General features: G+C 37.2%; 2 protein-coding genes across 2 annotated transcripts; one reads left to right on the plus strand and one right to left on the minus strand.

Annotated features, from left to right (window-relative positions):
- Window positions 1–13,872: 13,872 nt before the first annotated feature.
- On the plus strand, window positions 13,873–14,832 carry LOC115526075 (olfactory receptor 51L1-like). Its single transcript, XM_030333542.1, has one exon. It carries the CDS (start codon window positions 13,873–13,875, stop codon window positions 14,830–14,832), a length of 960 nt encoding a protein of 319 aa, XP_030189402.1.
- A 4,179-nt stretch (window positions 14,833–19,011) lies between these two features.
- On the minus strand, window positions 19,012–25,119 carry LOC115525553 (olfactory receptor 51G2-like). Its single transcript, XM_030332788.1, has 2 exons — window positions 25,080–25,119; window positions 19,012–19,913 (listed from the first exon to the last, which is right to left on the minus strand). Exons 1-2 carry the CDS (start codon window positions 25,117–25,119, stop codon window positions 19,012–19,014), a joined length of 942 nt encoding a protein of 313 aa, XP_030188648.1.
- Window positions 25,120–27,343: the final 2,224 nt, after the last annotated feature.

Below are 27,343 nucleotides of genomic sequence, written 5' to 3' on the forward strand. Positions count from 1 at the left end.
GAGAAGCATGTTATAGGTAAGTAGACTGAGGCTTAGAGACTTAAATGGTTTGCCTAAAGGCACACAGATGTAGATGGTAATTTCCCAGAATAGTGGTTGCATCACCTGTCTGGTTGCTGCAGCCTTGTGACTAGCTTGGTCAATATCCAAGTCCAGCCTACTACAGTGAGCAGTCCCTAATACCAAAGCAATGTTAAAATAAATTCAGTTCCTTCAGACGCTTCTCTAGCTCAGTATTTTACTCATCTGTACTTTTGCTGCCATGCCTTCTTTCTATCACAACAAACACACAGCATCTTATGTTTGTTACTAAAGCCCTCATCAGTTAACCATCTATGCCTTATTCCTCATAATGCAATGATTCTTTCATAAGAGAAATTTGCCTATAATGGAGATCTTTACATAGTTAAAGAAGAAAAAAAGTTATCATTATCTAATTCCTTAAGTTTATTCATGAGTTATAATCATATCCCAATATCTAAGAGCATTTTAGACTCTTTAAAATTATTTACACATTTATTATCATATTTGAACTACTAAATATCTATATGAGATCAACAGAGGCCATGTTATATATGAGTAGCCTGGGTTCAGAAATATTACTGAGCAAACAAAAGAATCATTAGAAGTAGAATCTAAGCCCCTGCTTCTAAACCTTCTGTAACTTCTACTGAAACATGTTAACCCTATTTCAGAAAGTAGCCCGATTCTGTACTGTGATGACCCTTAGTCACAACTAGGAATTAGAGTGATGGATATAATTCATAAATGGCCCTTCCTACTCAGACTGCAAAGCATGTTTTCCCGGCTTCCTTATGTAATTCCCTTGTGCTCTCCTGCAAATGCCCCCAAATTTTACCTGGGCAGGTGTTGTTTTCTCACTTTTCTTTACAATTTTACCAAAAAGGTAGGTCTAGAACAAAACTGAGGGAGGCAGGTCGTGAAAGGAAAAGGTTTTGCTGGGCAGAGAAGGGAGTGAAGTGGGAAGAGCTCTAAGAATCTCCGACAAGAGTGAGGATGTATGAAACAGTCCACTGAATATCTCTGCTTGTATGTCTAAAAGGCACAACAAAGATCACATGGCTAAGAAAGAATTCTTGATAATTGCCTTAATATTTCCATTTTAGTAAATGTAACTCATGCTGCATAGCTGATCAAATATAAAAACTAGGCATTTTCCTTGATTATTCAAATCTTCTCACTTCAACCTAACCCACTAACATGTCCTCTTGTTCCTATGTCCAGAATATTTAACTAATTCACTTCTGCTTTTTATCACTACTATGATTTCTCTTCTAAACTATTTTATTAGCCATTTAACACATCTAATTCTTTTCTTTTTCGAGCCATTCCCTCAAATGAATTTTCCTTATAGCAGTAAATTCTTGAAGACATCAGCAAGGTAAATCATTCCTGTGTTTAAAATGTGTTATCTGCCGCCTACTGATCTCAGGATGAAAGGAAAGCCATTGCCATTACTCATAAGATCCTTCTTTCCAGTGTGTGGGGAAAGGAAGATGGATTTCTACATGTGATTTTGCCCCTACTCCCTTTCCTCTTTACCTTTTGCTCAAATCCCCCAGAGTACCTCTCAGAGAGTTTTACTATTTCCAGCCTCAAAACATTATTGTTCCCATTGTTCACCACATTACCGGCATTCTTTCTTTCTCTGTTTGTATAATAATCCAAGTCTCCTCATAATTCTATTCAAATAGTCTCTTTCCACTTATCTAAAATACTTCAATGTATCTCTTCCCATAGTACTGTACCACATTATGTATTTTTTCCCACAAAATTCATTTTTTTTCACCTCAACCAAATCCTTATGTCCAACCACCCACAATCTCTTTTCTTTAACCCACATTTTCTTTCCCTTTTTCCATTGACAAATTGGTCATTGTTTTTCCTCCAAGCTTAGCCCTCCTCCCCCATAACAGACTTACTCAAGTCTATAGCCACTTGCATTTTCCCATTACTTAATTAACTTTCAGTGCCTTGCTTTCTTGCTCATGGAGTGCTCAAATTGGAGTTGGTGCTTCCTAAGTGGCATAGGAGTTACCAATTTATATATCTGAGACAAAATAAGCTTTTAGTTTTTCCTGGCTATAGATGGTTCCTGGAAGCCTGAGAGAACCATAGCCACTAATGCCACATAAGGAGTAGGGACCCATGGGCATAAGGGATGAATGTAGCTCAGGATGAGACAGTGGGGATTTCCACAGGAACAGAGACTGCCCAAGAAAGACTCAGGTGGAGAAATTCAAGGAAACTCTGACTGTATCTCTGATAGCTGGCTGAGCTTAGATACACAGAGGAGTGGACAAGTTTCAACTGAAAAGCCTTTAGTAGAACAAAAGGCTCTGTGGATACTAAAATTATACAACTGCTTCTGTTTTACAAGCAACAGAATCTCCACTCTATTTTGGGACTAGATTGCAACTCCCTTGAAATTGAATTTATGCATGGGCATCTCTGCTTAATTCAGTCCATCAGAGGAAGGCCGATGGAGTGATGGGTAGGAGAGTAGATGCATCGGTCCCATATTCTGAGCAAATTTTAGAAATAGATGATATCTGAATAATGGTTCATGCAGATTAAAACAGTATTAAATTCATTATGTCATTTTACATTAACAAAATCCTGTGACATGCTCATCTTTTAAGTTGACTCCTCCAAAACTTAACTAATAGTTTAACTTAAAAATATGTAACTATATGACTCCTCAGTTTACAATGTTAAAGATTAAAAATTTGTAATTTTACTTGGGTTCAAATTCCAGTGCAATGAATTCATACTAGAATAGTTTTTAGGCAAATGAACTGAACATTCTTAGCTAGTTTTCTTAACTGTGTTATGGTATGATTACATATCAATAAAATTCCTTAAGAATTAAATTGGATATGAGAAACAGTATGGAGATTCCTCAAAAAATTAAACATATAATTACAATATGATCTAGTAATTTCACTACTGGGAATTTATACAAATAATATGAAAAACACTAATTCAAAAAGATATATACACCCTAGGTTTATTGAAGCATTATTTAGAATAGCCAAATTATGGAAGAAGCCTACATGTCCATCGATAGATTAATGGATAAAGAAAATGTGATATATATACATATATCCACTAATATAATGGAATATTATTCAGCCATAAAAAGGAATGATATCTTGACATTTGCAACAACATGGATGGATCTGGAGGGCATGATGCTACGTGAAATAACACAGTTAGAAAAGAAAAGTAGCATATTATTTCACTCATATGTGGAATTTAAGAAACAAAACAAATGGACAAAGGGAAAAAAAAAGGATATAGAGAGGCAAACCAAGAAACAGACTCTCAACTATAGAGAACAATTGGTGGTTACCAGAGAGAAGGTGGGTGGGGGTGGGGAAAAATAGGTGAAGAGAATTAAGAGTATACTTATCACAATGAGCACTGACTAATGTATAAAATTTTTGAATCATTGTATTGTACACCTGAAACAAATATAACATTGTATATTAACTATAGTGGAATTAAATTAAAATATAAAATCAAAACTCAAAAAAAGTATCAAATGGGATAATGCCTACAATACAACGAACATAACCCTCATATATGCTCAATACATATTTGTTTATCTCTTTGATTTATTTATTTATTTATTTATTTATTTATTTATTTATTTATTGTAAAGAGATAGATAGAGTATGTAAGATTTAGCCAGAATACATTATAGGCCATTTATCTTATTCTTCATGGAAATAAGATGTGAAGTTTATTTCCTCTATTCCCTTTTTTCTCCAACGTGTAGTTAAATAAGTAGCAAAATGTTGACAGAATTTGCTTTTGTTGGAGACTGATCCCTGGTTATGTCTGAAAGATTCAATATTATAATCAGTAAACTATGAATGTACAACAGTATTTGGGGATTGGTGTGGAATCTAATAAACTTATGACAATTCACTGGTTGTCTTAAATTTATACTGACATTATTGGACAGAAAAATAATAACACTCCCTTGCTTTCTTTTTGCTTCTCTTTTTTTTCATTCATTGAAATTATGGCAAATATATAAAGATATGGCCTCTGCTAAGGAAAAATGTTAAAGGAGAAAGGCATACAAAAATATAAAATATAAAATGGCAAGAAATAAAAGACAAGTTCATGTGCCATATGGAATGAGGACAGATGTCGACGGTGGTTCAAAGTTCCTAGAATTATACTCTCACAGGAACTGATATGTGAGCAGAATCTCCAATTCTAACCAAGTTACTGAGGGCATGTATGTGTGAAGAAATACCACTATGAACAAATACACAGAGTTGTTACCTTCATCAACCAAGTAAATGACCAGTTCTCTATGCAGAGAGATATAGAAAAGGAATTTTAAGAGGATAGAAAAATTTAATGTTTTACAAGACATGGGAGGCCGCATCTTCTTTGTAATTTCTTGGTTTATATTTTTTCTGATGAATACAATTGTAACTGCATTATTTATTTGCCTCCCTTAAGCTACACAAGTAACACAAGTATACTGAGTACATTGGCTCTGTTAAAAAAAAAAAATCAAACCACAGAGATACAACTACATTATACCTTTCCCATACTTTTTTTCCATCCATCCTACATTTAAGACTCCTAATTTGGGTATGTATTCTTTTAAATTGTTTTCTGGGTTTATATAATTCTCACTACAAATGTGCATATATTATACAATTGACCTTTGGACAACATGGGTTAGAATGGCATGAGCCCATTTATACATGGATTTTTTAAACAAATACAGTACAGTATTATATATGTATTTTCTCTTTCTTATGATTATTTTAACATTTATTTTCTTGGGGTTCCTGGGTGGCTCAGTTTGATAAGCGGCCAACTCTTGATTTCAGCTCACATCATTATCTCACTGTTCATGAGATCAAGCCCCATGTAAGGCTCTGTACTGACAGTGTGGAGCTTGCTTGGGATTCTCACTCTTTCTTTCTCCGCCTCTCCCCTGCTTGTGCATGCTCTCTCTCTCTCTCTCAAAATAAATAAACTTTATTAAAAAAACACAAAATCATTTTATTTTCTCTAGCTTACTTTACTGCAAGAATATAGCATATAATAAATATAACATATAAAATATGTGTTAATCAATTTATGTTATCAGTAGAGCTAACAGTAGGTTATTAGCAGTTAAATTTTTGAAGAATCAAACATAATAGGCAAATTTTTGACAGCACAGGGCTCAGAGCCCCTGACCCCCATGCTGTTCAAGGATCAACTATATATCCACATATTCATCTGTTTAAATGTTCAAAAGAGAATATCCATCCCTAGGACCTTGAAGTACAAATGATCACAGTAAGCAGAAATTTTGGATATGAAACTTCAACAGCATAAGTGGAAACACACGTGTCATCACTGTAACTCAATATCGATGCCCAGTTTGTTGTACGTATTCCAATCTTTTCTTCAATGGACCATGAATTAAGGGTTATTTTTCCTGATCACAAGACTCCATAATCTTCAGGTGTCTATAATAGTGGTGAGGCAGGCAGACTAGGGAAGCGCTGGATATTTGCAAGAGTAACAAAAAAAAAAAAAAATAGGGAACTGAGTATGACATCTGACAGTTTGTGGTGATTAAGCCAACCTGTGACAGCTCTGCGGTTTCTCAAGACAGCAAGTAGACTTAACTGCAGCACGCATGCACACAAAAAGCCAGTTCTGCACTAAATGACTGAGAATGACACCTCCACTGGGAATGCCAGAAGACTCCTAGTAGGTCCTGGCCACATATGGAGTATCCGCAAGAGCAAAATTTGCCTCTGCATAGTACCGACCATAGAGCATGCGTAATACTATGTAGAGTTCCTAGATATCCCCTGCTATTCCCAGAACCCCATGGGAATATTTAGTCCCCAAATGATAACCTCCCATACGCATCAGAGCCCAACATCCACTTGGCATCACTTGGATTTTCTGAGTTTTCCCGCACTTCCGCTTTGGGAGTGTGTACTTTTGCATTGTAATAAATCTTATGCTTATACTTTATTCTAACTCGTATCTGAATTCTTTCTCCAGTGAAGTCAAGAATCTGACATTGGTTGGTGGCTGAGATCTTGGGTCCTGAGAACTCCCCCAATGTATATAAGTGGGTAGAGCAAAAGACCTAGAGCCTGCTTCATATTCTGTGTCTCCCCTTCTCTCTGCCCCTCCCCTCCCTTGCTCACACTCTGTCAATCTCTCTCTCAAAACTAAACATTAAAAATTAAAAATAAATAAAAATAAAAAGAAGAAAGCATGTGTGTATGGGAGGGGGGATAAGGCTGTTTATTATGGGACCAGTATGACTTTCAAAATATCAACAAAACCAAATGTCACCAAAACCAAAAAGCAACCATGGAATGGGAAAATATATTTGCAAATGACATATTGGATAAAGGGTTAGTATCCAAAATCTATAAAGAACTTGCCAAAGTCAACACCCGAAAAAACAAATAATCCACTGAAGAAATGGGCAGTAGACATGAATAGACACTTTTCCAAAGAAGACATCCACATGGCCAACAGACACATGAAATGATGCTCAATGTCACTCAGTATCAGGAAAATACAAATCAAAACCACACTGAGATACCACCTCACACTGGTCAGTATGGCTAAAATGAACAACTCAGGAAACAACAGATGCTAGTCAGGTTGTGGAGAAAGGGGAATCCTCTGGCACTGTTGGTAGGAATACAAACTGGTACAGCCGCTCTGGAAAAGAGTGTGGAGGTGCCTCAAAAAATTAAAAATAGAACTACCCTACGACCCAGCAATGCACTAGTAGGAATTCATCCAAAGGACACAAGAGTGCTGATTCATAGGGGTACATGTACCCCAATGTTTATAGCAGCACTTTCAACAATAGCCATATTATGGAAAGAACCCAAATCAACTGATGAATGGATAAAGAAGATGTGGTTTGTATATACAATGGAATACTACTTGGCAATGAGAAAGAATGAAATCATGCCATTTACAGCAATGTGGATGGAACTGGAAAGTATTATGCTGAGTGAAATAAGTCAGTCAGAGAAAGACAGATATGGTATGTTTTCACTCATATGGAACTTGAGAAACTTAACACAAGACAGACCATGGGGGAAGGGAAGGGGAAAAAATAGTTACAAAGAGAGAGGGAGGGAGGCAAACCATAAAAGACTCTTAAGTACAGAGAATAATCTGACGGTTGATGGGGCAGTGGGGGAGAAGGGAAAATGGGTGATGGGTATTGAGGAGGGAACTTGTGGGATAAGCACTGGATGTTGTATGTAAGCAATGAACCATGGGAATCTACCCCAAAAACCAAGAGCACACTTTACACACTGTATGTTAGCCAATTTGACAATAAATTATATCAGAAATAAATAAATAAATAAATAAATAAATAAATAAATAAATCCATATTCTTCAGTACTTTGAGTACTGAATAGAGTGTATTAACATGGTAATATATAACATACTATTAAAAATTGGTTATCTTCTTACCTTTTTTTTAATTTGAAGACAAAAATGAGGACTGATTTGTAAGGTCTAGCATTTTTGGCAGCATAAATAAAATACTGTTCAGCATCTGAAAAAAATGTTTTTAAATAATAAATAAAAATTAAAAAAAAAAAGAACGCATGTGGGAGGGGGGCGGCGGCGAGGCTGTTTATTATGGGACCAGTGGGACCAGTATGACTTTCAAAATGTTGTTCTATGATCTTTTTATATACATAAAAAAATCTTTATTTATTTTTTGAGAGAGGGACAGAGACAGAGCATGAGCAGGGGAGGAGCAGAGAGAGAGGTAGACACAGAATCCGAACTAGGCTTCAGGCTCTGAGCTGTCAACGCAGAGCCCTAACGGGGCTCGAACTCATGAACCGGGAGGTCATGACCTGAGCCAAAGTCAGATGCTCAACAAACTGAGCCATCCAGGTGCCCCAATGTTGTTCTAAAATCTTAGGAAATGAGACAAGTATAGTCAGCCAATCACAGCATGGGGTGGGGGGAGGGGGGGGCCAATCCAGAAGTGTGCGGAGTGGAGGAAAGGTCTTGAGGGGAAGTTTGGATGAATCTGACTGCTTAGAGAGGGAGCTGAATGGAGAGAAAGCCATAAAGTTGTTTGACTAACTGGATATGTAGAAGGAAGTGAAGGAAGCTCACCATACAGGTTGTAACCACATTGTTGCAGGTCTTGCCTGCTGAGGTCCAGAGTGAGTACAAATTGTGTCCTAAGTGGAGAGTCTGGAGTAACGCAAGGAGCTGTCGGTTTCCCGGCACACTGGCATCGGGCTCACCTTGTTGTCACACGGAATGACCTTCATGTTGGTGCCAACGAACCTCCTTCTGTTCATTCCACAGCAAGTAGCACATCATCAAAAATTCTGGCTTTTCAATCTCAAAGCCCGACCCTGTAACTTGGCATGCCCCTGAACTATTAAGACTAAAATCTTGAAAGAAAGAAAGAAAGAAAGAAAGAAAGAAAGAGAAAGAAAAAGAAAAGAAGGTGGAGGAAATCTATTCTGTAGCAAAAACCTTCTCTCACATCATGTCTCACTCTATTTATTGTCTTACAACTACACTATTTCTTACTAAGTACCCCAATCCTAAAACTCATGCACATTCTTCAGCTTTCAGGTGGTATCACGATCTTCCAAATGGAAGATTTTTGGATTTTCATACATTTAATTCTGGATATTGGTACTCAGATATTTTCCCTCATTTAGCATCCACCCAAAGGTCATATTGAAAATTCCATATAGATACATATACATGAATGTAAATATATGTGGAAATGTGTTAGTAAAATTTAGCAAAGCTTCTCTATTGATAAATAAGGAGATATTCACAGAGATCACCTCAGGGCCTTACAATAACAAAACAAAATACTCTTGCACTTGTCTGTCCCTAAAGATACCTTCTATGTATTTGTTCTATGTATTTGTTCAGGTGTAGCCCTTGCTGAGGCAGAGTAACTCAGAAATAATATATGGTGCTGTGTCTTATGACAGAAATAACTCCTACCTAAACATTTATATGCATTGTAGTTTCTCCATAGGCTAAAGTTCCCTCATTTTGGCTTATGTAAATCATTAGAAGTTTTAAAATGTATGTTATTACTTATTTGCTTTATAGGAAAATCCATGAAGTGTGATTTAAATTAATATTAAGGGAATTAAAGTAGGGCGCCTGGGTGGCTCAGTAGGTTAAGCATCTGACTCCTGGTTTTGGCTCAGGTCATGATCTCATGGCTTTGTGGGTTCAAGCCCCATATTGGGCTCTGTTCTGACAGTGCAGAGCCTGCTTGGGAGTCTTTCCCTCTCCCTTTCTCACTGCCCCTCCCCCACTCATGCTGTCTCTCTCTGAAAATAAATAAACATAAAAATTTTAGTAAAAAGAAATTAAAGTAAAAGGAGAAGAATGAGGCATTGAGTATCAGTGAAGGCAGTAAGCTCAGATCATTTGTTTGGTAATTCCATAAGAAGATGTTCGAAGATGGAACTGTGAGGATTTTTCTACTGTTAAAGTATAAAGAGTCTCATTTCCATAGACTATCAGTGGATGGTGAATTTCTTTAGTAATTGAGTACATTTTCTTTAGGAAAACTATTATTTATATTGAGGTCATCAGTTCCTGAAAAAAACAGTTCTCAACTGAAAGTATTAAATACAGCAATGTCTAGAGATTAGTGAGTCATGACAAATGTGCAATAGACAAATCTGAGTTGAGTGAACCTATGATAAAGTTGTTAGGAGTTATAATTAGACCAATATTGCCAAGATCAAAACCGGAGTTGGAAAAATTAACTGTAGACCACATTTTCAAACGTAGTTCCTATACTAAACAGGGCTGACATTACAATTGGAACTCCCACCCCAGTTAGAGATTTCTAATCATTCGTTAGTGCACATGCCAGGCTGCTGTACTGCTTAATCACCAATAGACATGTAGAAAACAATATTGTTACCAAAAATAGAGTTTTAAAGGTTGAGTAAAGCCTCTATTTTTAATCCTATCAAACATATTAATCTGTTTCATCAGGAAGAGCTCTAGGGCACAGTGAACAAAGTACCACACTGGTCAATCAGATCTGAGTGATTACATTGGTTTTATGGCACATCATGAGGTTTTGAAAATAGATTTTATATTTTATAGCAGTTTTAGGTTCATAGCAAAATTGAATGGAAGGAACAGAGATTTCCCATATCCACTGTTGTATGATTTTGAGGGAAGCAGATCATAACTGAATCTCATTTTTATCCAGTGTATAATAATAGAACTGAAGTAGATCACTTCCAGCTCTTAGGGTATAGACTGTCCCTCCTCAGTTTAAGTCCTTAAGAAGTCCCTCTCACTGGCTGCACCATATCCACAAATCCTTACTGCCCCATCATATCTCGGGTACAAACTAGTATCTCATCTCATGTTGTGCTACCTCATTTTTTCTAGATATAGATGCAATAGTATTTGAGACTCTCAATAGCCCTCTTGCCCTTGTATTCCCAAACTCTCAATCCTGCTGTAGCCAGAGAAACACAGACTGAAGTGGTGGCACTGACAGGGTTACACACACTGCCCTGCATTTATCCTGGGGCCTCCTATCTCAAAGGACTGGAGGAGACTTATGAACTGATCCTTCTTCCTCTGAGAATTAGAATGGTCTCTGATGACAAGTGGAACTATTCTCCCAAGTACATGAGTGAGTCCTGGGGGAAATAAAAGTGGAAGGTAAGAGGAAATTACAGGGGGGCACTTGAGAGACGAAAGAGAGGAAGGTGGACACCCAGAGTGTGGGAAGGAGGACCAGAACACTGTTGGAGAAGAGAGACAGTCTCAGTTCATCAGAGGATATAATTTTCACTAAAATACCTTCATTGTTCATGCTCATTCCTATAGAATTCAAGCCAGACTCAGGCTTTTCAGGCTGGACATGCCCAGGATGCCCTAGATCTTTATGGTAGGTGGTCTTTGTGTCCATGGGTGGGATGTGATGCTTATAACAGAAGGATTATTTTTTTTTCTGATATGACAGAATAGGGATTCCAGAATTCTATTAGGATGTACTAGATAACCTTCAAGAAGGTCCCTTCCAATCCCAAGTATCAGTGATTTTTAAGGTGACATTAATATGACTCAGAGGTCTAAAACCAAATTACACTTCTTCTGATGTTTTACATCTTAAATTCAATCCTTAAACTCAATCCTCCTCCTCTAGGAAATGGTAGAAAACATCACAAGACCATGTGAATAAATTTGAAATATAGGATCAGAAACAAGAGGAATTGGACAAAAATTGAACCAAGGCCAGCATATAAGGAGCTGTGGAAAAACACGCAGAGCAAACACTAGTGAATATATGGAATGTAGTGATTATATGTTGTGGCAACTTGAGAGCAGTAACATGGCTGCTCAGATTCCAGGCTCCCTGTAGTCCCAAAGACCTCATTCCTGTTCTTGGAGAGACTTCCCATTTCATCCTGGGCTCTGACTTTTTTTTTTTTTTTCTCCACAGCTGACACTGAGTAGAATGAAAAGTATAGAAGTAAGGCCATCATGATTACCCAAAGACTTTGGGGGTGGAGAAAAAGGTTATGAAGTAATTTATATTATGGCTCCACTGAATTTTCAACTGGATGAGATGGAGATGAAACTGGCATCATTCCCACCCCTCAGGTTACCAGGTTAGGTCACTTCTGTGAGGTGCCCACTCTGGGGTGTTTCCTTTCTGGAAGGATACTTCAGAATGTCCTCATAGCTTCCTACCTCCTGTGACTTTTCAAAGAAATACTGTTGTTGTCATATATTGTCTTCATCAAATTACCATTATTTTATGGTCACCATATATAAAGAATCTATGCTAAGTATTCTGATTACTATATCTCCTTTAATCTTAGTCCATCCTGTCAATGATTTTATCTTCAGTTTACAGATGAGGCTACTTTGGTACAGAAGGAAATAAGTCATTTGCTCAACTTGAAAATCGAGCAAGCATTAGAGCCAGACAATGTCATTTATACAGACAAGCCCCAGTCAAGAGAAGCAGGGATTGGTGGTGGTAATAAGCCAGGCAGATTGAGGAAAATAGCAGGACCTTAATCACCAGGTCATTCAATACGTGGACACTATTTAATTGTTATATGAGTTAGTCAGAAAGGCTGAATTTTTCTCTGGAACTTGCTTGTTTGATTTCTACATTATGGGTCTTCTGTTTCCTAGAAAATTATCATTATTTATCACTCCAGCCAAATATCGGCTACAATCAGGGTTTATCTGCATGGAACTAGAGAAGATTGAAGGGGATTTGAAGTTCCCAAAGGGCCACAGTAGACTTTACAAGACAGGAAGATACCAGTTTATTCATTGACAAGGGGAAGCAATCTGTCTCATGGATTGTAAATTCTCAAAACAGCATTTTGGTGAGCAGGGATTCTTGGCACTTGATGGGCACTTGATGGGGATTTTGAGAGGTGGCTCCTCTTTCTTACTTCAGAGATGTTTTTCCTGAGCACATAAATACTGGAATCTGCTGGGGGAAATATATTTTCTCATTTGTTCTTAGTAGGAAAGATTTAGGATCAAGGTCAGAAGCTTTTTCTGAGCACTATAGTTTTTTGGTTATTTGTGTTGTTTTTGCCTTGAAGCATGAGTTTCCACTTTATCTTTCCACAAACCCTATCTATTTTCTATTTTCTTTTCTTTCTTTCTTTTTTTTTTTTTTTTTGTACAAGGTACCACTCTCTAAATGACTGATCAGATCTGAATCATAATAGAAAGAAGGTTGTGAATCTTTATAATCAGAGTCAGAGGCAGCTATACTTTGCTTAAATTATATATTTTATTACAGTAAGAAAATTACGTTTAAAAGTTACATAGTTCATTATTATAATTTTAAAATTCAAAATTTTTTTAATTAAGTCTATTTTAAGCCATGTTTAGTTCCTGGGATTGCTAATCCCAGACCAGACATGTGGCCTCAATTATATGTGGTTTAACTGTGGATATGTTAGTAAGACCTGCTTATAGTAATAGTTGCTGCTGACCCATACTTGCCTGAATTCTGTAAAGAAACTACATATGGTGTTCTAGTATCATTGAAAAAGCTGGGAAGCTTAGGCAGAAAAAGACATTGTGTGTAAATCACAGCAGGAATCATTAAAAAATAGAACTAATGTTAAGATCAGTAGCCCTGGGATGCCTGAGTGGCTCAGTCAGTTAAACATCCAAATCTTGATTTAGGCTGAGGTCATGATCTTCGGGTGCTTGGGATCAAGCCCCATGTTGGGTTCTGGACTGACAGCAAGGAGCTTGCTTTGGATTCTGTCTCTCCCTGTCTCTCTGTGCTCCTCCCTTCCCTGTCTCTCTCTAAGAAAGAAAGAAAGAAAGAAAGAAAGAAAGAAAGAAAGAAAGAAAGAAAGAAAAGAAAGGAAAGAAAGAAAGAGAAATAAACACTTCTACAAAAAAAATATCGGTAGTGCCTGGCAAGAAAATTCTAGAGGAAAATTATAAAATGAAGAATGTAATCTGGATCAGATTGTGTGTGGACTGGTCTGGGTTGTGTCTTTAGGAGAAGATTGTCCATATTTTGAGAGAATGTCAAGGAGTCTGCATCTGAGAGTCAGGAGGGAATCTCCTTGTGGTTATAAAGAAGATATTTTACCTAACAAACAATACTCAGGAGTGAAATGTAGAAAGAAAAAGCACAAATTTGGGGACGAATTCAAGAGTGCTTATAGGAAAGTACTGAAGTTTCATTGTTTTGTTTTGTTTTCTTTTCCTGACTCAGATGCTGATCTTATCATTGCCTTCCTCACTGGAACGATCCTGAAAACGGATTGTGGTTTAACAGCGAGCTCTATGGCAACCTTTAACTCCAGTAATACCCTGTCCTCCACATTCTATCTCTCAGGTATCCCTGGCTATGAGGAATTCCACCACTGGATATCCATTCCATTCTGTCTCCTGTACCTTGTTGGAATCATGGGTAACTGCACCATCCTGCATATTATTCGGACAGACCCCAGGCTCCATCAGCCCATGTACTACTTTCTGGCCATGCTTTCCCTCACCGACATGGGCATGTCCATGCCCACCATGATATCACTGTTCAGGGTGTTGTGGTCCATTTCCAGGGAAATCCAGTTCAGTACCTGTGTGGTCCAAATGTTTTTCATTCACACTTTCTCCTTCACGGAATCATCTGTGCTCTTGGCCATGGCCTTTGACCGCTACGTGGCTATCTGCCACCCTCTACGATATGCTACCATTCTCACCCCAAGACTTATCATGAAAATTGGAATTGCAGCCCTGCTTAGGAGTGCCTGTGCCATGATTCCACTTCTGGCTCGGCTGGCCTTCTTTCCTTTCTGCCACTCTCACATCCTTTCTCATTCATATTGTCTGCACCAGGACATGATCCGCCTTGCCTGTGCTGACACCAAGTTTAATGTTATATATGGGTTGGTTCTAATCAGTGTGCTGTGGGGAATGGACTCTCTGGGTATTTTTGTGTCTTATGTGTACATCCTTCACTCTATATTAAAAATTGCATCACGTGAAGGGCGGCTTAAGGCTCTCAACACGTGTGCGTCTCACATCTGTGCTGTACTCATCCTATATGTGCCTATGATTGGGTTATCTATTGTCCACCGTTTTGCCAAACACTCCTCCCCACTGATCCATATCTTCATGGCTCACATCTACTTATTGGTTCCACCTGTGCTCAATCCAATCATCTATAGTGTGAAGACCAAACAGATCCGTCAAGGAGTCCTCTACCTACTTCTCCACACAAAAATCAGTTCTACTATGATGTAGGTATATCCTTAAAACAATGATGACATCAGTCTAAATGATGTAAATACATACTGATTGTTTGCTCTAGGTATGTTGGCATCAGAACTACCAGTGAAATACTGAAAGGCAGAAATAGAGCTAACAGAGTATCCTCAGAATGGCCAAAAGGAGAGAGTTGATGTCCACTGAGACCATACAGATTGACTTAACAAGTGCTTCATAAATTCCCTTTAAATATGAACATGTTGGTATTGAGTGTTTTAGAAATCATTTCCATCTGCTCCCTCCCATTTCTGATCCCAACCCTTTCAAGGTCATTTATCCATTAAGTTTGCCTTAAATATATTAAACCCATATTTCTTTGCTTCCTGATATTTATATTTCCAGGATATTTAATATTACTTTTATTGTTATATCAATGTGTTTCTATATCTGCATGTCCACTTATTCTCTCTTTTAAAGATTGGAAAATTTTTTCTTGATTTAAGAGAATATTAAGGCTCAAAACGGAAATTATCAAGTTTCATGGTACGTCAGCATCATCTTTTAAAAGTCTGTACACATGTTCCGCCTTTTCTGAGGAGATTTGTTTCCCTCAGGAATAGAAAATTGCCATCTGCATATTTTTCTTTTACTTAATTTTAAGAAATATTTTTTAGAATAATTACTGAGACTCAGTAATTTTTGAAAGCCTCTTGATATTGTCATATGAAACCAGTGACTATAATCCATTGGATCAAATGTATCTTAATAATAATTTAGGGCTACACTACTTATTCAAATGTAAAAATAAATGTATCCCTGATGAATTTGGCTATGAGGAATTTCATTCATGTAACAATATAACTCATTGAGGTGTAGCTACTTATAAATTTGTGGTAGTAGGAGACAGTTACAGATTTAGGTCTCAATTTTATCTGTAACTCTTTTCAGTATACAAAACCATCTTTCCTTATAATTCTAAAATTATCTAGCACATAGCTGTGCATAGGGTGGTACAAAAAAAACCTTGCAAATGTAACTGAATTGTCTTGGTTCATGGTCTACACTTGTTTAAAGGCAAAAAAATAAATTACAAAATGAAGGAGGAAATGATACTTTTAAAATGCCTTATAATTCCCAATATTTGTAGAAGTCTTTTTTTAATGTTTATTTTTGAAAGAGAGAGAGAGAGAGAGAGAGAGAGAGAGAGAGAGAGAGAGAGAATGAGTGGGGGAGGGGCAGAGAGAAAGGGAGACAGAGAATCCAAAGCAGGCTCCAGGCTCTGAGCTATCAGCACAGAGTCCTATGCAGGGCTTGAACCTGTGAACCATGAGATCCTGACCTGAGTTTAAGTCAGAGGCTTAACCAACTGAGCCACCCAGGTGCCCTGATACTTCCACTTCTACAAGTTGATTTCACTTATGTCAAGTTCCCCTGCCTCAAGGTTGGCACTGCAATCAGCTGTTTATTCCCCGAACGGTTTAGCACAGATTCCCATGTTCTTTATGCAATTTACGGAGAGAATAAGAGAAAGAGATGATGTTGACTGCTATTGGCTTGCCTAACTTTCAGTTAAAATTCATGGGCAACTCCAATACTGTTCTATCATTTGATCATTCCTGATACTATATATAAACTAATACCAAGACAACAGCTTCCAGTGGTCAAGTAATAACTGTTCATGTTTAGGTATATACCACCTGAATTAGAAGAGGAGTAAATAAAACTGTCATTACTAACCATGATTTTGGGTGGAGATTATATATAATAAGATTAAGGAAATATACACATTATTAATTAAAAGGAGTCTACATGTATCTGCTTACCTGAGAGAAAAACAAAAATGAATTCATTGAATGTTGATGATCCAGAGAAGTGAGACAACTTATTGCAATGGTAAGAGAATACCAATAAGCTAAGGACATTCCTTTAGTGAAGATACATAATTATGATGCTACTCAATGGTTAGAGATGTAAATCAATGCAGTTTGTCTTCATATGCATTCTTATTTTTACATTAATTATATTTGTGCCTTCAGGTACTCCTGAACTCTGAAATTACATACCCTCGTACGTAGTTCAAAGGGATATAGTAAGTCATGTATTTTAATTCACCAATATGAAATTATCCTGAAATTCTTCTATTGACACCTATTAACTACCTCACCACCAGACTTGAGAAATTATTAATTATCAGTCAGAAAACACTGGATAATATAATACTAAGCCACATTTTCCACTGAAGAACATTGAAGGTAGAGTTCAATAATATGATCTTCATTTAGAATTTTCCTACAGGTCAAATGCAGGTCTCAGCCTCACCTTTGCCATTGATCTCAGAGTCATGTCTAAGCGCACATGTCCCAGTTGCTCCAAAAGAAAATAAACTGCTTTTCTCTATTGCCCAGAAGACTTATGTAATTTTTCCTTATTTAGACCATGGCCTTGATTTTTTTTTTGTCTACTTTGTGGTTTATATCTCAAATAATATACGACCATATATTTATTTCTTTATTCTTCTGATACATATTTTGTAGATCACACGTATGCTATATTTCTTGTTAGTATGACTACTCAGTGAAAGATACAAGTTTTGTGTCTTAATGAAAGAAATATTCAGATACTCTACACACACACACACACACACACACACACACACAATTGTTTCCCAGGTAAGATAAAGGCATTTAGTTTAAAAAATAAAGAGTTCTGGAATTATATGAAAGATGAAAATGGTAAATGAGAAACTAAAAATAACAATGGTAGGAAACGTTCATTGGCTTTCCAGAGTGTCTAAATGGAATGTCTACAGCTGGAAATAGGTTGTTTACAGGCACAGGTGAGGCAGTAGTTAAATTTACAAGGTCCTACTTTACCATACATTTAGAAATACTATGAAATTCCCATTTATGTCCAGATATCTTTGTGGTTTTTTAATGTTTTTTATTTATTTTTGAGAGAGAGAGACAGAGAGTGAGCAGGGGAGGGACAGAGAGAGAGGGAAACACAGAATCTGAAACAGGCTCCAGGTTCTGAGCTGTCAGCACAGAGCCCAATGCAGGGCTCAAATTCACAAACCACAAGATCATGACCTGAGCTGAAGTCTAACGCTTCACTGACTGAGCCACCCAGGTGCCCCTGTCTGGAAATCTTTGTAAACATAATTTTGTAGAAATTTGTTTGTTTGTTTTTCTTCAGTAGGTATAGGAAAGCCATAGAAATCAGCAAACCTTGAGAGAGAGGAATATATAAGGCCCTATCGCCTCTAAGAAGTTGATGTCCTGACTCATGAAATATTTCCGTCTTATTCTTGGCAGGATATGCTGCAAATGCAACCAACTGGAAACACTGTTATTTCTCTCTTTTTTGTCATTATTTTAATAACTCCTTGGAGGCAAAAACAATTTAAAGTTGGTGCTGTTCAAATAAAAGTAACTGTCCTCTATCAAATATTCTCAGCAGCACACACACTCTCCAAAAGCTACTGAGAGTCAATAGCCTACTTTTATATAAGCTTAGTTACATAATTTCACAAATCAGCAGAATACTCATTAGCAAATAAAAAGTATGAGACAAAGAGTAGTACCTGGCATGCCAAAACACCAGTTCATGTCAGGTTTTCAGTCTGTGCTATAATTTTTAGTTTAGTTTTCTACATGTTACCTGTGTGCCTGCAGATATCAAAGAAGTTGGGCCTGTGCATGGTAAAATAGATTAATAACATTTGTAAAGTCATATCTAAAGATCTCTCACAAGTTAAAGCTGACAAAATTAAATATAATTTCAAAGATGGATAGTAAAAAATCATGGAAGAGACATTTGTGGGAGGTGTCATCAGAAGTTAAATTGCAGACTACATCGAGTCAGATGATAGCATGGCCTCTACTGGATGCCTTATGTTTTGCATCTTACATCTTCCAACTAATCCACTGACTTCCATGGATATTGGAGCTTTCTGACAATATAGATGATTGAGAAGTCACTCTTTATTTGTACGATTATTTATCATCTATCTATGTCGAGTTACTTGAGGGAAATGAAAAGTCGTAGTATATTGATACCATCTTCAAAAATTCCAGAAGAGTGAGAGAAAAATATGTACATGGGAACTGTGAACATATGAATGTTTCTCAGTGATATATATTTCATTTTCTCAAGTTAGAAATTAATTTCATAAAGATTATTCTAGAAATAATAAGTGACTCTAAAGTACTTCAGCTATAATTTCAGTAGATTACCTAGAATACGGGTACGTATCTCTCGGGTTTTAACACAGTATACAACAGGGTTGAGAACAGGAGGAATCAATAGGTATATATAACCCATGATAATGTGCACCATAGATGGAACATGTTTCCCAAAGCGATGGATAATGGATACACCCAGCATAGGGACATAAACCAGAAGCACAGCACAGATGTGGGAAACACAAGTGTTAAGGGCCTTAAATTGTTCTTCCCGGGAGGCAATGCCTAGCACAGTAATCAGGATCTTCAAATAAGAGAGGAGAATGAGTACAGAGTCCACACCAAAGGTGATGAGAATGATGATGAGGCCATAGATGCTATTTATTCGGTGGTCAGAACAAGAGAGCTTGATTATATCTGGGTGCAGGCAGTATGAGTGGGAGAGCACATTAGCCTTACAAAACCTCAGTCGTTTGATGAGAAAGGGTCCTGGGAAGATGACAGCCACAGCCCGTAGCAGAAGCCCCACACCTATCTTGGCAATGGTAGAATCAGTCAAAACAGTAGTGTACCTGAGTGGGTTGGAGATGGCCACATAGCGGTCAAAAGCCATGGTGAGGAGGATGCCTGACTCCATTAAGGAAAACACATGGATAAAGAACATCTGGATGAGGCAGGCATCAAAGTCTATTTCCCGAACATTAAACCAGAAAAGCTTGAGCAGGGTGGGCAGGGTGGTAGCACAGATTCCAAGGTCACTAGCAGCCAGCATGGAGAGAAAAAAGTACATGGGTGTATGAAGTGACCGTTCCACTTTAATAACCACTAAGATGGTGATGTTACCCATTAGGGCAATCAGGTAGAGGACACAAAACAAAATGGAAATCACTGGATGTGAGTCTTCCAGACCAGGAAAACCACTCAGAAGAAAAGGTCTGTAGCTACTACCATTGAAGAAGACCATGATGTGTCATTTGGAGCGCAGAAATCAACAATCTTTGTATATAGATTAAGAGAGTCTGGATTAGCACCCCATCGCCATGATCCTTATTTCATGAAGTTTACATTCTGTGCTTGTGCTGTTGACTACACAAGTCCCCTTCACCACCTATTCAAAGCTGTAGTCAAAGAGAAACACGAAGTCACTAGTAAACTTATAGACAAGAGATCATAAGAAGAAACTCATATGAGCTATTTAATTTCCACATATAACACTATCTTAATAAAGACATGAAAAATCATATGAAAACAGTCTCTAAATTTTCCTTCCATTTTTTTTCAGATAACCTGTGGCATGGTTGCTAGGCAAGGACAATCTAAAACTACTTTAAAGATTAAGGTCTAGGGAAATAGGTGGAAAGGGGAGAAACCTCTCTTGATTCTTATGCTTGCTATCTGTCTTCTTGGCCACGAAAGCAATTGATGGTGACAGGGAAATAGGAATGTCATCCACACAGAGTCTTTGCAGTGAGAATAGCCTCATATCCCTCATATCCCTGATTAAATTAGAATCTTTAACAATACATAATCCCAAGGTCCTATTAGGATAAGATGCTGACTCTATTATTTCTGTATCTTTATTCTCTCTCAACTTCACCTTAAAGGTGTGTACGAAAGAATAAGACTGGAGTCCAAGAAGTTCATAATTAATACACAGGACACATAAAAAATGAGCTTTAAAGAGTTCTGACTAACATCTGAAGTTGTACACAAGTGAGCTCCACTGTGCATTGCCTTACCTCACCAGAGGTTCTGTGGGGATAAAGATGAGCAGTCACCTCACCTGTGGAGACCTTCAGTTCTCTCATGACTTATGGCTTTCTAAATGAGCTCAGCTATAGACACATTTCCTAACATCAAAGGTTCCCAAGGGCATAGAGGGGGATGGCCTGCCCATGCTGTCAGGGAAAGAAGCTATTGGGAATTAGAGATTAGGTTCAGAACTCAGGTTCTAATTTCATTAACTCCTGATTTCCTCATTTTTGCTTAGTTTAAGGAGATAGATGCAGATATGCCCTGGCTTAAGACATTTTGCTGTCACTCTTATAGCTCTCACTCCTTGGAAAAAGAATCTAGAATACATGAAATTAATATTATTTATCAATACATACTAATTATATGTAGCATAGTGGACAATCAGGTGAAATTTAGGAAACAATCTTCTGTTCTCTTCAGTCTACAGTTTCATTGCCATCAAATATATCTTGGAAGCAGTTCTGGAAAAATGAATTCTAATTTGGGGTGAGACAATTAAGGTCAGAGTTCTGCTATGATAATTCCAAAGTAATAGCAATTTCCCTTGAAGCCCCCTCCCTAGATATTTGGAAAGTAATAACATACGTCTAAATAGTTTGTGGGTCAAAGAAATCAAAAGAAACATTAGAAAATAGTTTAAAGCGAATGAAAATGAAAACAAAATATGTTCGAATTAGTGAGAAACCACTAACACACAACTTTTTTTTTTCACAAAGGAAAAAAATGCAGGATTGTTATAAAGAAGCAATATTTGTTTCTATCTCCCTGGATTTACAATTCCCAATCTCTGCTAACAGATTGGTTTGTAATGTTTCAGACTTCTCATGATGCCGAGGTGTATACAAAAGATATGTTTTAGGCAGCCACATTATGTTTAATTCATAGAAAGTGTCTTTAATCAATTAAAGTGTATCATGATGGCTTCACTTCTGTGCTTGATAACATGAGGAAGCAGCCATAGACAAAAGCTTATGTCTTGGAGTGCCTGGGTGGCTCAGTCAGTTAAGCATCTGACTCTGGTTCAGGTCATGATCTCACATGCTTGTGAGTTTGAGCCCCACATCGGGCTCTCTGCTGTCAGCCCAGATCCTGCTTCAGATCCTCTGTCCTTCACGCTCTCCCCTCTATCTCTCTCTGCCTTTCTACTGATCATATGAGCTCTCTCTCTCTCAAAAATAAATAAACATAAAAGCTTATGTTTCAAACAACTACTCCAGATTCACCCACATGCAAACGAAAGAAGATTGTTATTTTTTTTTAAGTTTATTTATTTATTTTGAGAGACAGAGAGAGCATGTGAGCAGGGGAGGGGCAGAGAGAGAGCGAGCAAGAGAGAGAATCCCAAGCAAGCTCTGCACTGTCAAGCACAGAGCCCAACATGGGCTCCCCCTCACAAACCCTGAGATCATGACTTGTGCCAAAATCAAGAGTGGGACGCATAACCGACTGATCCACCCAGGCACCCAGCAAAAGAAGATTCTTTAATCTTCTCAGTGGAGGCACTGATGTCTTCTGACTGTGAACTTTATTGTAGTCATAGTTTTCTCTTAATTTTAAAGGCCCAATATGCTTCAGAACCAAGACTAAGCATCTTCACTATGAATCTTCTGGTTCATACAAGTGGAATAAGTCTCCTGTTTATTCATATAACTTTCACTGAATTGTTCACTTGGGAATTTAATCCTTGGTTTGCATAGGTTTCTCCACTATTAGAATGCTAATATCTAAAGTTAGGGATCAGTCCTACTTATCACCGTATCCTTGGGGTATAAAACATCGCCAAGGCTTTTATATAAATGAAAATAAAGGCAGAAGAGAATGAATGGACAAATGAGTATGAAAGACTCAGCACCATCCCATGACTGAGTGGAGCCAGGGGTTTTCATCATGTCATTGTCAAATAATACCAATTTCCACCCCAGTACTTTTCTTCTCCTTGGCCTTCTAGGGATGGAGGCCATCCACACTTGGCTCTCATGGCCCTTCTGCCTATCTACCTGAGTGCTCTGCTGGGTAATTCTTCTCTTTATTGTCAGAACAGATTCCAACCTGCATGACCCCATGTACTTCTTCCTCTGTATGCTGTCTGTGGCTGACTTGTTCATCTCCATCACCACTGTGCCCAAATCCTCAGCATTTTTTGGTTCCATGGTAGGGAGATCTATTTTGAAGAACACTCACACAAGTGTTTCTCATTCATTCACTATGCAACATGGCCTCAGGGTTTATCTTGGCCATGGCCTTTGACCAGTATATGGCAATCTGTGATCCTCTGAGACATTTTGCTATCCTGACACATAGAGTCATCAAGAACTTGGGGCTAGCTATTGTCCTCCATGGGGTTTTGCTCTTCAGTCCTCAACCCTTCATGCCTCAGTGGCTTCCTTACTGCAGAACTACTGTCATCTCTCACACTTACTGTGAATTTATGGCTCTGATCAGGCTACCTTGTGAAGAGACAAGGATCTGCAGAATCTGCAGGCTGACTGCTGCCTTCCTTGCTGGAGGTTTAGATTTCATATTAATCCTATGTTCCTATGTTATCATCCTTTACACTGTCTTCCATCTTCCATCCAAAGGTGCTAAGCTCAAGACCTTGGAAACATGTGGATCCCACGTGTGTGTGATCTTAGTGGTCTATGCTCCAGCCTTTTTCTCCTTCCTCACTCACAGATTTGGTGGCCATATGGCTCCTCATATTCACATCTTTGTGGCTAGCATATACCTCCTTGCTCCATCCATGGTGAATGATCTATAAGAACTAAGACGATCAGAGATCGATTCCTCCAAGCTTTTACTTCTCACAAATTCTGAAACAACAACCTCATCAACTATTCTTTTGTTAAGATTCATTTACTTACATGGGGGAAAAATATTAACCCTCTTTCTAAAAGCCTGAATCCCTATATCTTCTATTTTTAATATTTAAAGTATTAATTAGCATTGACTAGATTTTGTTCTCAGGAGAACTGCTTGGAAGGTGGCTGATTTAAATGATTTATTCTTAATATATTTCCCTGATAATGTAATATACCCACTATTATGTGGTCTTATCTACTATGTTTGCTGCCACAAGACTATCCTGTTGTTCAGTCTTATCTCCTTTATCAGAGGTGTTTTATTGACTCATTATCTCTGACTTTCATTGTGATGCTGTATATTTGTAGGTCTTAATTGATGGGATTATTTATGTCTCCTGAACACTAAGACTGAAGGCATTTTAAATCTGTAATACTGGAGATCTGGATGATTTTGACCAAATTTTCTGAACAGATGAAGAAACTCTCATGATGTTCCTTCTAGAGTTCTTCCTGGAATTTTTGGTAACATATTCTCATTTCACTCTGTCTAGCTAAAATTCTTTTAAAGTTTTTAAATGAAATCTCTTCCTAAAAACACTCTTCCAGAAGACCTGATGATATCAAAAACTGTCCTACCATTCTTTTATCTGTTTCCTCAGTGTGGTTCAAATTGACTCAGTTGATTCTTTGAAAATATTTATAGCCCCCTTTCCCATTTGATGATCTTGCATATTCTAATCCCATCTGCTCCTTATCTATTATTTTAAATAGAGAAATATTCTGTTATGGTATTTTCTTATAATTCATTTTTCTAGCTACTCTTGACTGTGATATACCTCTTTTCTTTTTTTGAAGTTCAATACTCATATTTATATGGACTATTTTGTAGGGTAAGTCATTATGGGTATGTGATATAAAGATTATAGTTTCTTTATGATCTATTGTATTCCTGATAATGTTCAAAATTAGCCTTTAATAGCATAGGTTAGCAATTTCTTCTATGGCTAGAATACCTCTCTCAATGTCTATTTATTAAGTATCGTGTCACTTTTAACCTTGAATTTTTTATTTCTTCTTTCTGGACAAGTGTTTAAGTTGGAATCAGATGGGTAAATTGGAAATAACTTCACTGTTTAGGTGTCTATATTTATTAATTCTGATTTAAAAAATGATGAAAATTTGCCAGTGAACATAGAAAGGAAAAGAAATTAAAGAGGAAAAGAGTCCAGTTAGAAAAAACAGACTGATACCCTCAGAAGCATCTTCATATTCATGTTTATTCTAAGTCTACACTGTTTTACTTAACATAAAAGTGATGACTTTGGCTCATGATCCCATTCTCATAGGTAAAGTATTTTGTTGTTGTTTGGGGATTTTTGTTTTGTTTTTTTGTTTTTGGTTTTTGGTGTGAATTTTAGTTAATATTGAAGAAATAATTTCAATTATTTATAGATCAATGGCAACACTTATTCTGGAGTAGTCAGGAGCCTAGGCTACCTATCACACAATAGGTCAGCCAGGTATTCAATCAAAGAAGATTCATTCAATGAATGCACACTAGAATTCTGCTCTAATGTAGGCATGGTAGTAGATGCTGAGGATGTAGTAAAAAAAAAAGGCTGCTATGAAGCAGATGGGTTTCATAAAATGTTGATCTAATGGAGAGAGGGCATTTGGGAAATTACATAAAATAAGTTATGTAACTCGTTAAGTTGAGTGAAGAATTTCGCATTCTGAAAATGTGTTATAAAAATGGATGAGATGCTCTGAGAGAACAAAGGATGAGAATACTTTTTTTAATGTTTGTTTATTTTGAGAGAGAGATCACACATGCATGAGTGGGGGAGGGGCACAGAGAGAAGGACAGAGAGAATCCTAAGCAGGCTCTATGCTGTTGGTGCGGGACCCAATGTGTGGCTGGATCCCATGAGTCATGAGATCATGACCTGAGCAGAAACCAAGAGCCGGTTGCTTACACAACTGAGCCACCCTGAATGGGGGCTACTTTAGATAGTATGATCAGATTATCCATCAGCAGCGATCTAAAATATAATGGAAGCATTTTTTTGAAAAGCTGGAGAAAGAAAAATCTATGGAAAGGATAAGAGTAAGTCAAAAACAAAACAAAACAAAAACCTGGAGGTAGAGAAAAGCTCAAGTTATTTAAGGACAGATACAATAACAGTGTGTTGGGAACAACATGGACAAAAGAGAGAGCTGTAACAAATGCATTTGGGGAAGGCTACACAAACCAAACACATTAATCCTTAGAACCACAAAATTGTATGTCTGAGGGCCACTGATGCAATAGAGAAGGACAATGAAATGAGACCATTTTTAACCACTAATTTAAGATAAAGCTGGAAGAAGAGAGGATATCCTTGGAAGAATGCAATCAGCACTCACCTAAAACACGTGGAGGGCAGAGAACTTCTAGGAGTAGTGAAACTCCAGGGAAGGCAAAATTCTCAAACCTTGTAAGTCTTCTATGCTAAGTTCCATCTCCTGTTTTGGAAAGAGTGGGGTATGGAGGTGTAAAATGGAGACATCTGAGTTGGAAAATCTGAAAATTTTGAAAATTCAGCTTAAAACACAAAAAGAAAATAAAATGACAACAACAACGATGGGGGGACTAAAAGTCAGATGGAGAAAGTTTGTTTATATGAGAGCAATCCCTTATGACAGAAGACTTAACTTTTTCCCAAGAACCTTGGGAAATGGTGCCAATATGTTGCTAATTTGGCTCTTGGAAGCTTGGAAAAATGATGATCCATACTGACTGAAATAAAGCACTAGAAATGCAATTGTACAAAAATGCCAAGAGAGATGTACATGATAGAGTAGAGAGACTGTAATGGCAATAAACCACTAGCCAACTATGCACCCATGTAAGGTAGTACAGAATATTTTATATATTAAAATATATTATATACAGTATAATACAATACATAATACATATACATATATAGTATATAAAATATAATACAATATATATAAATATATATAGTATACAATATATTTAGAAAAATATATTATATATAGTATAGTATATATAGTATAACATAGCTACATGTTTTGTCTCTGTTTAAGCAAATATTGGAGATAGATAGTGGGTCAGTGAACTATTGAAAACACAAGCAATTAATGGTACCAATTGCAACTGTTATGCCAGAAGTTGGTTTTGGCTGGATTTTTCAGCTACATGACATGTAGCTATTGATCTGGCAGATGTGTTATTTTTCAATCCTATCAGAAAGAAAGTTAATTAATAGTGCACACTCACAAGGAAAACAACCACATAATATAAATACAGTCATGCCCAAAATTTTCTTTTTTTTTCTTTTATTTATTTTTGTTGTTGTGTTTATTTATTTTTTTCAATATATGAAATTTATTGTCAAATTGGTTTCCATACAACACCCAGTGCTCATCCGAAAAGGTGCCCTCCTCGATACCCATCCCAAAATTTTCAACGGAGGATGTCATCTTGGTTCATGTTAAAAGATTAGTTGAGCCATAATTGAAAAGTTTGTTGGCGGCCTTGGTAAGACACATGTGCTCGAAAGAGTGGGAAATAAACCTTCTGAATATTAAGTGGATTATTTCAACAGCGAGTTTTTGAAGAGGCTGTTTGTCACAAACATGTTCTCAAATTAAGGATAAATGCTTGAAACTGACATTTTCCATTACAAAAATTAAGCACGATTCATGGTATACTTTTTCATGTGCTTGAGACAATATATTTTGCAGGTGGAATTCTTTCTGCAAACCATTTATCAAGTCACACAAAAGACTTTAACCTTCGGG

This window comes from Lynx canadensis, chromosome D1 (assembly GCF_007474595.2).
Source record: "Lynx canadensis isolate LIC74 chromosome D1, mLynCan4.pri.v2, whole genome shotgun sequence".
Lineage (NCBI taxonomy): Eukaryota > Metazoa > Chordata > Mammalia > Carnivora > Felidae > Lynx > Lynx canadensis.

Coding starts and splice junctions, on each gene's coding strand:
- LOC115525553 (XM_030332788.1), bottom strand. CDS start 25,119: ATGCCTACATTAGAGCAGAATTCTAGTGTGCATTCATTGA. Junction 19,914..25,079: donor TTCTAGTGTGCATTCATTGA/ATGAATCTTCTT, acceptor GTAGCTACAGAC/CTTTTCTTCTGAGTGGTTTT.
- LOC115526075 (XM_030333542.1), top strand. CDS start 13,873: ATGGCAACCTTTAACTCCAGTAATACCCTGTCCTCCACATTCTATCTC.